At 43.5% G+C, this 14,264-nt stretch overlaps 1 protein-coding gene across 3 annotated transcripts in view; it reads left to right on the top strand.

The window, feature by feature from the left end:
• Positions 1–5,625: 5,625 nt before the first annotated feature.
• Qtgal (queuosine-tRNA galactosyltransferase) overlaps positions 5,626–14,264 on the top strand; it is a 58,413-nt gene continuing 49,774 nt past the window's right edge. For all 3 annotated transcript variants that reach the window (XM_029483329.2, XM_021178458.3, XM_085829338.1), the window contains exons 1-3: positions 5,626–5,748; positions 7,585–7,701; positions 7,789–7,888. In XM_029483329.2, coding sequence (XP_029339189.1) covers positions 5,701–5,748; positions 7,585–7,701; positions 7,789–7,888 — 265 coding nt within the window. In that variant the 5' untranslated portion in view covers positions 5,626–5,700. The remainder of the gene's footprint in view (positions 5,749–7,584; positions 7,702–7,788; positions 7,889–14,264) is intronic.

Below are 14,264 nucleotides of genomic sequence, written 5' to 3' on the forward strand. Positions count from 1 at the left end.
GAGGTAACCTAGAAGTGGGAGCTTTGTATAGCCATAGCCTGTTTTCTTCTTGAGGATTGGGTTTTTACTATTATTATTTTTTGAGATGTGCTGGTCACCATGTATCATGTTATCTATCATCCAAGTATCCTGACCTCCAGCGGGGAGAGGTTCAATTGAGGTAAATTGAGGTCTGTTTCATTTGTAAACTTGGAAAGAACGCTGGAGGTCTTGAGGATTCGGCTGTCCTGAGCACTCATCTAGCTATTGCTTTAAAGCTTTCACCTTGATCTCCGCTGGTGGTATACCTGGAAGACCATCATGAGGGCCCAGCAACACCCACGTCTTGTCATACCCATGTAGATCTTCCGGTACCAGCATCATGTAATTTGATTCCAGTATCAGTATCATGTAATTGTACATTTTATAAACAAGCATCTAGAGTGTTTGGCTGCTATAACAAAATAGAGTCTGGGTAAGTTAATTTTTTTTTTCAAGCCAGGATTTCTCTGTGTAACCCTGGCTGTACTAGAATCTACTCTACAGATCAGCCTGGTATCTTAGTCAGAGATCTGCCTGCCTCTGCTGCTTGAGTGCTGGGATTAAAGGTGTGCACCACCACCACCACCAAACACAGTCTGGGTGAGTTATAAACAGTAGGATTTTATTTCTCATAGTTCTAGACGGTGGGAGTTGATCATCACCAGGAGACTCAGTGTCTGGTGAGGGCAACTTCCTCACAGATGGTACCTCTTGTGTTCACTCACATGGCATAGGATGTAGCGCTCCCTCAAGTGTCTTGTGTAAGGCAACTAATGTAACAAACTAAGTATCTCCTAAAAAGCGCCATCTAACATCATCCTCTGGGGGCCAGGTTCCCATACAGGATCCTGGGAGACATGACATTTCAGACCACAATAGTTTGCCCTCTCTTTAAGTCCTGGGCAGTTAGCGCTGGGGCCTCTCTAAAGACACATAGGTAGCTTTCCTGAGCATTTTGTATAAGCAGCATCAAGCCACAGCTTCAGGAGTTTTGTATCACGCTCCTTCAGATGCCCATAATTACTCACCGGCATCTCTCATCCCTGTTCCTCTTTCCTGATTTGAGAACAAATGTTTTCAATACAGTAAACACAATGCCCTGCCCACTTCCCATAGTCTGCCTGTGTTGGTGCCAGTCCCCATAGCCTGGGCCTTTGATGGTATCTTGGTGAGACTCCCTACTGTTGGGGAATGGTTTGTGTGCTGTGTATTTCAGATGCTGGTTTCTATGCCCGGAGATGTTCTTGCAGTCCAGACATTAGCATTGTGATTATTAGAGCATCTCATGTCTCAATGATGTGTAAAAATTATTTTCCTGGGCCCCTAATGAAGAAGCTAGAGAAACTACCCAAGGAGCTAAACGTTGGGTCTGCAACCCTATAGGAGGATCAACAATATGAACTAACCAGTACTCCCCAGAACTATGTATCTAGTTGCATACGTATCAGAGGATGGCCTAGTCAGCCATCAGAGGGAGGAGAGGCCCTTGGTCCTTCGAAGATTATATGCCCCAGTACAGGGGAATGCCAGGGCCAGGAAGCTGGAATGGATGGGTTGGGGAGTAGGGACAGGAGTAGCCCAAGGAGAGGCAGAGGGGTCAGGGGAGGACCAGGAGGATTCTTCATGAGCAGGTCACCAAGGGAGCAGCCATGAGGACACACAAGGAGCAGAGTGAGCCAGGGCAAGATTCAGATGGCAAGTAATGGGGCACATGACTGGAAATTAGTCCAGACCAGCATGATCAGGTGAGAATAGATGAGTTATCTGTCCAGCTATAGTGCTTGAAGCCTTTTAATAAACATTAGGTTGCTGTGTCATTTATTTGGGAACAAGGGGTTATAGAAAAGCCCAGGATTAACATGTATACCCTACCTCCCGGGTATCAAGCTTAGGTCCCACAACCCTTGGATTTCAGAACAGCACCTGCTGCCACCATGAACCTATGCAGTGCTCTGGCACTCTGAATGTTTGCAAAAAGGAGTTTCCAGGTGTTGCGTGACAAAACTTTTCCTGGGGATATGGAGCACACATAACTAACTATTCACCCTTTGTCATGACAGACCCAAGTACAGAAACCATCCGAGTCCAATTTGGTGGACCAAAGCATTTTATTGTTGTTCCTTTCAGGAGTGGAAAGATTCAAAAGACCGCTGCATCACCAAGGCCCACCCCAGCATGGATGACAGCTCACAAAAGCTGGGATCGGAGAGGCAGTGCACAGCCTGCAGGCTGCACAACAGATTGGCGAGTGTCCTTTTTATGTGTCTCAGTTGGTCTAAACCTGTCCAGGCAGCTTGGCTGGCTTCTACTTCTTCAAGGCAGCTATTCTGATCTCAGTCTTCTTTGCAGCTCAGCTTCCTACAGTCTGAGAGGGACTTCCTCAGCTTTTATTGTTTAATTTGGTAGGAAGGGACCTAGTGAATCTGATTGGTTTCAGGAGCTTCCAGAAGGTAGTTTGAGTTGTTTACCTTCCTGTTTAAGGAGTTTCCCTGCAGGATAGAATGTTTCAATATCAGAGAAAACTGTTGCACAATACTAGGTCTGTCAAGAAGGCTTAGTCATGAAGATTTGTTTGTTCTTATGAGGACCTGTGTTTGATTTCTAGCACCCACGTGTTGGTTCATAACCATCTGTAACTCCAGTTCTAGGGGATCCAGCGCCCTCTTCTGGCCTTCACAGCTAACACACACAGTACATATACATATATGCATGCAGAACACTCTTATACACTAAAGAAAATATATATTTAAGAATGTCTACATATGCCAGGCAGTGGTGCCACACGCCTTTAATCTCAGCACTTGGGAGGCAGAGGCAGGCAGATTTCTGAGTTTGAGGCTAGCCTGGTCTACAAAGTGAGTTCTGGGACAGGGCTACACAGAGAAACCCTGTCTCATGGGGGAAAAAAAGTCGTCACATATTGTGTTGGAGGTACATCTAAAAGGAACTTTCTTGCTGCAAAAGATTACAGGAGGTAAGATGGGAGCAGTGCAGCCCACTCCACACACAAAGGTGTAGAAACTACCTGTGCTTCCTTATCTTCAGGCCACTCTGGAGCTAGAATGCTACTTACTACTAAGTCATTTGAAATGAAACTATTCTCCACACATTAACTCTGAGAGACCATTGGGTCTTTGAAAACAAATCCTCAGATTGCCTTGGTCAGACTTAAAGATAAGGTTGTATTTCTACTCAACTCACTTAATGCTATTTTCTGCTGGCTTTTCAGATAAGATGCAATTTCAGTAAAAATATCATACATGACATAGTGCTTTGCTTTGTAACAAGCTACCGAATATTTTGCATTTGATCTAATTTTTAAAACAAAACTTTTATTTTTCTGTGAAAGAGGTGCTCACAGACACACCCATATGCCTTAGTTTAGAGCACTTTAGAGTAGTAACCTGAGCGGGTTAGTCCAGGTAAGAGGGGCAGCATATTGCTAGACACAGCACACCCACTGTACACAGCTCCTGCTCACCTTCTCTATGTGAGGTGAGCTAGAGAGCTCCCACAGCGACCTACAAAGGTCCCATCATAGCTCTGTTCTCTCACAGTGACCTGCAAAGGTCCCATCATAGCTCTGTTCTCTCACAGTGACCTGCAAAGGCCCCATCATAGCTCTGTTCTCTCCTGCAAAGGTCCAATCATAGCTCTGTTCTCTCCCAGTGACCTGCAAATGTCCCATCATAGCTCTGCTCCAGCTTCATGGCAGAGGGTGGACACCCTGTTTATACAGGTAGGAAAAAGTTTGGCACTGCCTAGAACAGACTGTGGAAAGAGGTTGGGCACTACTGCATCTCCAGAAGTTAAGCTGTTAAGATTGCTAAGGGTACTCGGTTCCTTTGCAGAACTGCCAGGGACAGTGTAGGTTCTTTCCTTTTGGGGAGTGAAAAAGCAGGCCACTGTTTTCTACTGAGGAAAGTATTTTAATAATAATAATAACAACAATAATAATCTTAATGCATAAGCAGCAGCCCAGAGCAGGAAAGTTGGCTCAGCAGTTAAGAGCACTTGTTGCTCTTGCAGAGACACAGTTTTGAGTCCCAGCACCTCCCTGGTGGCTCACAACTGTCTGCAATTCCAGTTTCAGAGGATCTGGCACTCTCTTCTGACCTTCATGGGCACCAGGGAGGCATGTGGCACACACGCATACATGCAGGCAAAACACTCATATATATAAAGTAAATTAACCAAGATTTTGAAAAGCACTGCAGTCTAAAGCTTTGCTGAGAGCTCTTGCTATTTTTAAATTACATTTTATTTTGCGCATGTGTTGGGAGTGTGGGGGGTTGTGCACCATATCCTATATGTTCGGAGGTCAGAGGATAACTTGTGGGAGTAGGTTCTCTCCTTGATACCACGTGGGTTCCAGGGCTCAAAGTCGGGTTCTAAGGCTTGGCAGCAACTGTCTTTATCCGTTGAGCCATCTCTTCCACCCATCTCCTGCTATTTTTAAGTGTGGAAACTCTTGAGGGCTGCTTGGTGCCAAGGCCAGTGGGTGACCTCAGTGTCACCCCTCACAAATGGAGGGTGTGGATGACCAAAATATGCCATCTTAAAATATATTTCTAGTTGTAGGATGACCATTCGGAGAAACTGCAGACACAAGCATTAAGTCAGAAAAGCACTGTTTGGAAACGAAATGCATATGGGTTATCTACATTAAGTAATCAGGTGTTTTATCAATATCTGGGTTCCATGCAGCTCATTATGTCCTTTGGAAGTAATTTAGTGGAACCTTTTGGTTCTGTGGGATGCCTAACTTTGGGACTCCACAGTTCATAGAACACTTCCTTCCCCAGTATCCACCGAGACGATGAATCTCTGTGTAGCATAGGAACTCAACTATCTGGCTTTGACCAAGCGTCATGTGTCTGAATGCAGGCCACACGAGGGCCTTGGGTCCATGAGAACTATCTACCTTTGGCTCACTCCAGACAGACCCAGTCCAGACCCAGAACCTTCCTCCGGGAGGGGGTCCTTCCTCCTTGTCTGGAGCAGTCAGACCAAACAAGATTCTGATGAAATGTCGCCTGTTTAAGCTTACTGGCATTTTCCTTTTTAAAGTTACATAGGCCCAACCTGCGGTGGGATTTTTAAGTAACCACCTACTTGCACAGGGTGGCATCCCCCCACAAGTTCCCCCGTTCTTAAGTATTTTTATAACGTTAGTTTGGCTGCGGACTTCAGTTTGCGATTATTTCCGTCAGGTGGGGCAGGAGGACTTCCGCAGGCCAAGAAGCCGCAAAGGCAAGTGAGAAGGACGAGGGCGCAAAGCCAGGGGCGCCCACGGACTCCGGAAGCCCAACCCTTTGCTCGGCCAGGCCCCTCCCACACTCAGCTCTGGCCACCCCTGAACCCCTCGCCGAGCTGCTCCCGCCGAGAACGGCGGCTCGCCCCTCCCGCTCCACCATCCGGAGAACACCGACGGGCCGCCTCCCTGAGCATTCTGCTCGAAGGACCGCCTTCCCTTACTGACTGACGTGTCTCTACACCAATAGAACGTGGCTGTTCCCCCAACAGTCCTCCCATACCCGTAAGTCCCTAGCGAGCAACGTGGCTCTGCACCAATCGGAAGCGGTCCAGTCAGTGCATCGCCTCCCTGGAGCTTGCTGTGCATGATTTGGCTTCCTAGGCAGGACAGCGATTGCAGGAAAAGGGCAGTGGAGCCGCGCGATGGAGGTCTCCGAGAACGCCACAATGCGCGGCTCGCTGGCCCTAGTGGTAGGTATGGCCGGGTGAGACGCGGTACGGCCCTATTGTGCCTTCTTCTGTTGCTGTTTCTCCCTCCACGGTAGTCATCTTGTCTCCGGCTCGCAGCCGCTAGGTTTCACATACGCTGCCAAGGGTTCGGGAACCTCAGCTTGGAGGTTTCCCACCATTCCGTTTCGAGGTGGACTTGTGTCCGAGCGCATACGGTACACTAACCTGCAACACCTACCTGCCCTACACTCTAGCGCCCCTCCCGCCTTGTCCCTTGCTCGCCACCATGCCACACCTATCTTAATACTTAGCAGGTGGGTTAGATGTCTCAGGCCAGGATGCATTAAGTATGGTTCACAGGCATAGCGCCAAGTGATTGTATTTTTCATGCCAGTCTTACTGAAATTGGAAACCGGTAAATCAAGGCCTTTGTCAGAAATTTATGTCCTTTTTTTAAAAGTTGTGAGGTCTGTACCTCTGGCTGGCCTGCAGCACATACAGCTGAGGATAACCTTGAAACCCTCCAGCGTCTGAGCCACACTTACTGATAACAAATATGAGTCATAACACCCCTTTTCAGTTAAAATCTTGTAGGTCTTGAGAAAATTAAAAGTTCTTTCCTTTACAAAGTAAGTCCAGAGGACTGGGGTGTAACTCTGACATGCATGTGAAAGGCCCTGGGTTCAATCCCCAGTAGCTTAAATAAATAACAAATAAAAAGCCTTTAAGCAACATGTTTTTAGAATAAACACAAACAGGATAGAATGCCACTTTGGGATCATCAGCTCCTCAAAGAGCGCTTCATTTGTAAAGGACGGTGTCTTCGACACTTCTTTGTAAGATTCTTATAACCGTGTTCAGATTCAGTAATTTAAAGTACACTATACGTAGATGGCCTCTACAGTGATTTATGTAGATATTGTCTATATTATATGTAGACCTTGTCTGTAGAGATTATATAGCCTTTGTCTGTGTTATATATAGCTTTGTAACATGTACATATATGTATGTATATGTTCACATCTACCTATTGGTTTTCCTGCTCAGAAACATGCCCAGTTTTATTTTTTCACATTAATTTGGGGGGGGGGAGGAGGTGGTGAGGCCAACTGTTAATTTCTTGGCTGTTCTTTACTACTTACTATATCATATAAAATTGAGGCAGTTCCTGGTTCCTTTGGTTATCAGGTTTCAGTGATTTTATTCCATACTACTTTAGGAACTTTGGCTTTGTGAGATTCCCTGAGAAAAAGTGAGGGTGCCAGAATTCAGGTGTTGAACAAAGATTAAGGGCCTCTCCACGCCCTCCTGGTCTAGCTTGGCTCTTTGATGAGCTGTGATGACCCCTATAAAGGGGTCACTGTTGGAGTCTGGTTCTCATAGCAGGGGATGTTTAACCAGAATGCTGATGCTTTTGCCTAGTGATCAGAATCATGAATCTTCCACTGACTGAGGGGTCATTTTGATGCTTTTAAGGTTTCCCTCCCATTCAAAAGCATCTAGAAGGGAATGGGGACAGATAGACCAGTGGATAAAGGCACTTCCCACCAAGCTAGATAACCTGAATTCGGTCCTCATGGTCATGTGTACACATACAATAACGGATGAATAAATGGAACAATTTTTAAAAGCATCCCGAACCTAAGGGGTACCCAAGACCTATTGAATATTATGGACCAAATGAATGCCAACTGCTTAGAGAGGAGAAACAGACATTTTTGGTTTGTAGTCATGCCCCATCCATCATGGATCTAGACCTGAAGGCCAGGGCCTCATCTTGTGGGATAAACATTTATGGATGCTGAAGAGAGGGCAGTTCTCCATGGCTGTTTGTTAACCCGTTTCTCTGAATTCTAGTCTATCATCCTCCCCGTGCACAACGCTGAGCAGTGGTTGGATGAGTGTTTGATGTCTGTTTTGCAGCAAGACTTTGAAGGCGCCATGGAGCTCTCTGTTTTTAACGATGCCAGCAAGGTATTTATGGGCCGGCTGTTGGGTGATTCAATACTTTACAGAACACATTTGAGGGAAGTGTCCTGACCTGCTGTGTCATACTTACAGGACAAGTCTAGGGCCATCATTGAAAAATGGAAGGTGAAACTGGAAAATTCTGGCATCTCTGTAGTCATCGGAGGCCATGACTCTCCTTCTCCCAGAGGAGGTAACATATTGAATTGTAATTATGGTTTCTTAGCAACCAATAATCTTAAATGATTTCGTATTGCTACAATCTGGAGAAAAGGATCCTGGTGGAAAAAAGCATCCTGGTAATCTCCAGGTCTCGTGATTAGGTCTACTGTCTGCTAAGAACCAAGTGGGTCTCCGTGTCTGTCTGTCTGTCTTCTCTGTCTTCTCTGTCTCTGTCTCTCTCTGTCTCTCTGTCTCTGTCTCTGTCTCTCTCTCTCTCTCTCTCACACACACACACACACAAACACACACACAGCAGGCTGACCTAGAACTCACAGAGATCCGTCTGCCTCTGCCTATCACTGCCTCCCATTCAGTCGGTTTCTCCCTCTTTAGTAAGGATTTATTGCTGTCTCTGTGTTTGCGCCCACCCCCAGTTTGTAGGTGGAGCCTAATCCATGTGTGAGTTTTAGGAGGTGTTGTCTTTGAGAGATGATAGGGTCATGGGGGTGGAGATTCATGAATGGAAATAGGATTAGTGCTTTATGGAAGAGGCTCCAAATAACCCTTTACCCTTCTCATGTGTGAGGATAAAGGGGAAATAACCTCAATGAATCAGGAAGCCCTCATCAGATCCCGCATCTGCTCATGCTTTGATCTTGGATATATGACTCTCTCCTAAGTGCATGGGTTACTCTGGTTCAAGGCAGTCACCAATGTAGTTCATATCTATAATTCCTTAAGCACAGCTTTATTAGTATCCATCTATTGTAACATGCCAATGCCTCATTCCATTTTAGAGAATAATGAAGTTGTACAGATAAACTATGTTTTGTTTATCCACTTCATCAGTTGCTGGGTGTTTAGACTTTTCCACTTTTTGGAGATTTTTCTCAATGGTGGCAATACAAATATTTGTGTACAAGTTTTTGTTTGAACACTTGAGTTTTCAACTATTTTGGATACGTGAACATTGTGTTTCAAATTTATGGAGCATATACCATATAATTTTATATTTCCAACTTGAAGACCCGCCAAACTGTTAATCTTCGTATAGTACTAATTTACACTGTCCACTGGGTCCCATTTACTCATATCCTGGCTGTCACTTGTTATTTTCTCTTGTAATTACTCCTTTAGCCATTCTAGTGACTGTAAGGTATTTGATTGTGGGTTTGTTTGCATTTCCAAATGGCTAATGATGTTGAGCCTTGTGTTTACGTTCTGGCTATGCGTGTCTTTGGATCAACTCTCTGTCCATTGTTTTCCTTGAGTAGTTTATTTCTTTTCATTGCTAAGCTATAGAAGCAATGTGTCTATGTGGCATACCAGAGCACTATTAGATGTATAATTTGCATATACTGTCTTATATTCTTTGGATTCTCTTGTTAACCTCTTGTGGTAGTTACCTTTGGTGCACAAAAGTTTACAGTTGATGAAATCTAGTTTAGTTTTTTTGTCATTGGCATGTCTTTTAGTGTCAGTATCTCAAACAACCATTGCTACATCAAAGTAGAAAAGAAATTACTCCTTTTTTTTACTTCAGGGATTTTTATTCTTTTATTGCTTATATTTAGTCTTCAGTCCATTGTGAGTTAATTCTTATAAATGAGAGAACTGTTAATTTTTATAAATGTTTAGCCCTATGACTAAAACATCTTTTTTGAAGAATCTGTAGGTGTTATCTACACCTACAGATCCTGGTAATCTCCAGGTCTGCTGTCTACTGAGAACCAAGTGGGCCTCTGTGTCTGTTTGTCTGTCTGTCTCTCTCTCACACACACACAGACACACACACACAGACACACACACACACACAGACACACACACAGAGCAGACTGACCTAGAACTCATGAAGATCTATCTGCCTTGTTTCAACACCATTCAGTATTCTTTCTTTTTTAATGTTTATGGGTGTATGTCTATGTACCACATGAGTGTGCTTGGTGCCCACAGAGGCCAATGGGGGTGTCAGCTTCCTGGAGATGAGTTACAGGCACTTGTCAGCTGCCACCTTGGTGCTGCGAATTGAACTGTGGACCTCTGGAAGAGCACTTGGTGCTCTTAACCACAGAGCCATCTCTCGAATCATCAACAGCTCTTTTGCACTTATTCCCTCCTCCCACATCCCCTTGGTTTTTCAATATGGAGTTTCTCTGTGTAGCCCTGGCTGTCCTAGAACTAGCTCTATAGATCAGGCTGGCCTCAAACTCAGAGATCCACCTGCCTCCCAAGTGCTGGGATTAGAGATGTGTGCCATCATGCCGGTCATCAACAGCTTCCTTAAGAGACGTTTTTATCCAGACAATCATCCTTAGACTCTTGCCAGGCATCAGCTAACCGCAGAGGCGCGAGTTCACTTCTGAACTGTTCTCCATTGGTCTGTGTGGCCATCCTTATGCCCATACCATGTTTTTGGCTGTTGAAGCTTTTTGTTTTATTTTCTGTTCATCTTTGTTACATATACAAGCAAACTCTCAACCGTTGATGTATGTTCTCGGCCAGATAAATTGTTTTCTTAATTTCCTACTTGGACTGCTCATTTTTTTTTTATTGTTGATACTGTAGATCTTACAGCTTTGATTAGTTTGTTTATTTGTACAAATAGGGTTTTTTTTTTTTTAAAGATAGTGTCATGTATTAAAAGAAATAGAGGTAGTTTTCCTTTTGATTGGGGCGTGTGTGTGTGTCCATCATCATTCTTTACCTTATTTCTTGAGACACGGTCTCTGTACTGACTAGTTTTGTATGTCAGCTTGACACAAGCTGGAGTTATTACAGAGAAAGGAGCCTCCCCTGAGGAAATGCCTCCATGAGATCCAGCTGTAAAGCATTTTCTCAATTAGTGACCAAGGGTGGGAGGGTCCATTGTAGGTGTCCATCCCTGGGCTGTTGGTCCTCGGTTCTATAAGAAAGCAAGCTGAGCAAGCCAGGGGAAGCAAGCCAGTAAGCAGCATCCCTCCATGGCCTCTGCATCAGCTCCTGCCTCTCAAGTTCCCACCCTGTGTGAGTTCCTGTCCAGACGTCCTTTGGTGATGAACAGCAGCGTGGAAGTATAAGCTGAATAAACCCTTTCCTCACCAACTTGCTTCTTGGTCATGATGTTTGTGCAGGAATACAAACCCTGACTAAAACAGTCTCTTACTAAACCTGGTGTTTGCTGATTGGGCAAGACTAGTTGACTAACGCACTTTCTGATTCCCCAGGGCTAAGATTATAGATACATAGCACCATGTTCTGCTTTTTATGTGGGTAGCAGAGTTACAAACAGTTTCTCATGGTTGTATGGAAGCAATTTGCTAACAGCTATTTCCCCATCTCTTTTTAAAGACTTGTTTTTTAGACAACTTTTCATTGTGTAGGTCAGGCTGGCTTAGAACTTAACAAACCTCAGCCTCCCAATTTCTGGGATTATAGGTGTGAGCTGCCGCACGTGGCTTTTATTAATGATTTTTGCATGTGTGTTCATAAGGGATGTTGGTTTTGGTCTCCAGTTTTTACTCTGTTTTTGGTGGCTTTGATGTCAGGAGTTCTGGTGTCTAGGATAGCTTAGGGAGGGGGATGTATTCTAAGTTTTGGAAGCATTTAAGAAGGATTAGTGCTAATTCTTAGTTGGTATAATTCACAGGTGAAGCCATTGGATCCTGGGCTTCTTTCTTCCCTTTGTTCCTGAGTCCTTACTTTTTTAGTTTGTATGTCAGGAGTTTCTCAGCTTCACTCAGGTTCCTGACACACAGTGTCCAGAGTTTTCGCCCCTAGCCCTTTGAGCCCTTGGCCAGGCTGGTAGTGATACAATTCAGTGGTTTGAGTCTTCCCTTTTTTCTCATTTAGCTATGTTGGTTACTTTGTTACTCCATTTACTCAGAGGCTCTCTGGTCATAATTTTTGTCTTTTTGATCCATGGATCCTTTTATCAGTATAATGATGTTGGATTTTATTTGTTTACTCGTTTCTTAAAATCATTTAGGAATAAAATTGGTTTTATCTGGTATTTGCACAGCCACCCAGATTTCTTTGTGATTAGTGTGCATTAGATATTTTTTTCACGCTGTCTTTCAGCTCACTGTGTGCCTTTGGATCTCTTATAACATTTAAAGGAGTCATTTCTTAGTTTATTACTATTTTGCTTTCAGACAGTGTCTTACTGTGTAATTCAGGCTGGCCTTGACCTTGGGATTCTCTTGCCTCAGTTTCTCCAAAATCTGAGATTGCAGATGTAAGCTGTCTAGATGAGTAATTTTTTAAATTTGTTTTATTGCATTATTATGAGAAAAGATACATAATTTCAATTTATCTGAATTTGTTAACATTTAAAAACCTATTTTGAAGGCCGGGCGTGGTGGCGCACACCTTTAATCCCAGCACTCGGGAGGCAGAGGCAGGCGGATTTCTAATTTCAAGGCCAGCCTGGTCTACAAAGTGAGTTCCAGGACAGCCAGGGATATACAGAGAAACCCTGTCTCAAAAAACAAAAACAAAAACAAAACAAAAAAAACCCCAACTTATTTTGAGTAAATAGACTCACATCACATTCTTCTTTCCCTTTTGTACCCCAACTCCTCCCAGAGACCTCCCCCCTTCAATAGCTGCCATACCTATTGTTTTTTAATCATATTCTTTAAAATTTACAAAATATCATAACAATAAAAATTAGTACTATAAAAGTTGTTTGATACAAAACAATCAATTGAACAGTCTTATGTAGGTGCTTGTCTACAGCAATACTGAAAATACATACGTTTTTCTCCATAAAAATAACTCCAAATATATTAACTATATATTTTAAAATAATATATCACTATTGTTTTTTATAATGAATATAATTTAATGAACAACAGTTTTAAAAATTGTTCTGCCTTAGCCAGGCAGTGGTGGCACATTCCTTTAATCACAGAACTTGGGAGGCAGAGTCAGGCGGATCTCTGTGAGTTTGAGGCCAGCATGGGAACAGAGCAAGTTCCAGGACAGCCAGGGCTACACAGAGAAATCCTGTCTGAAAAAACCTAAATAAGTAAATAAGTAAATTAATTGTTCTGCCACTATTTACCTTTTAATTGGAGAATTTAATCCATTTAAATATAACTGTACCTCACCTATAACGAAGACATTTGCTATCAACTGCGCTGATTTCTCAGTGTCCTCTCTCTCTTGTGTTTACTTGTTCCTTGGTATTCTGTTTGAGTCCCTTCTTATTCCCTTTCTATGTGTTTGTAGTTAGTTAATACAGGGATTATAATAGTCATCTCACCATTAGTCTAGGTTGAATTAATAGCATTTTAGCTTCAGTTCCTCACACCTCTCAACTCCTTACTTGATGTTACAAAAATTACATCTTTGTTGTGTGTCTGTAGAGGTACATTTATAAATTGTGCCTGTTGATATAGATTATGTTGTCCTATGTGTTATCTCGTAAGACATGTTGCAAATATACACAGATGAAAACATGAAGCCGGGCGTGGTGGCGCACGCCTTTAATCCCAGCACTCGGGAGGCAGAGGCAGGCGGATTTCTGAGTTCAAGGCCAGCCTGGTCTACAAAGTGAGTTCCAGGACAGCCAGGGCTATACAGAGAAACCCTGTCTCGAAAAACCAAAAAAAAAAAAAAAAAAAAAAAAGAAAAAAAAAAGAAAACATGACAGTGCAGTCTTTTTTATATTTGCCTGCTCCCTAACTTTATCTGTTCCCATTCTTTGGCTTCAAGTCCCTGTTTACCCAGAATTCCCCTCTGTCTCTGTGGGCAATCCACAGACGTCCTCAGTATTTGTTTATTTGGGATTTCTTGATTCCTTTATTTTTGAAGGATAATTTTATAACAATTTTAATTTCATTTTATTTATGTGTGCGGGCATTGAGCCTGCATGTATGTTTGGGTATCTTGTGCATGCCTAGTACCATCAAAGGCCACAAAAAGACATCAGAGTCCTCAGACTTGGAGTAACTGACAGTTGTCAGCCACTTTATGGGTGCTGGGAATTGAACTCAGTACCTTTGCAAGAATAGCCAGTACTCTGATTGGCTGAGCCATCTATCTTTTGAGCCCCAACAGCTATAGTTTCTATAGGTTATAATATTAATAATATGTTGTTTACATATTGTCATATGCCATTGCCATGTTTGAGTGAGGTGGGGGAATGATTTATTTATTTATTATACGTAAGTACACTGTAGCTGTCTTCAGACAGCGCCAGAAGAGGGCGTCAGATCCCATTACAGGTGGTTGTGAGCCACCAGTGATTGCTGGGATTTGAACTCAGGGCCTTCGGAAGAGCAATCAGTGCTCTTACCCGCTGAGCCATCTCGCCAGCCCTGGGGAAGAGTTTTGAGAGCCAGTGTGCCTGCCATGGCACTGTTGTGAAGGTCAGAGGACAGCTTTTAGGAGTTGATTCTCACCTGCACTGCAATGAGGCCAGC

This window comes from Mus caroli, unplaced genomic scaffold (assembly GCF_978045245.1).
Source record: "Mus caroli unplaced genomic scaffold, Mus_caroli_1 scaffold_13, whole genome shotgun sequence".
In the NCBI taxonomy this organism is placed as follows: Eukaryota; Metazoa; Chordata; class Mammalia; order Rodentia; family Muridae; genus Mus; species Mus caroli.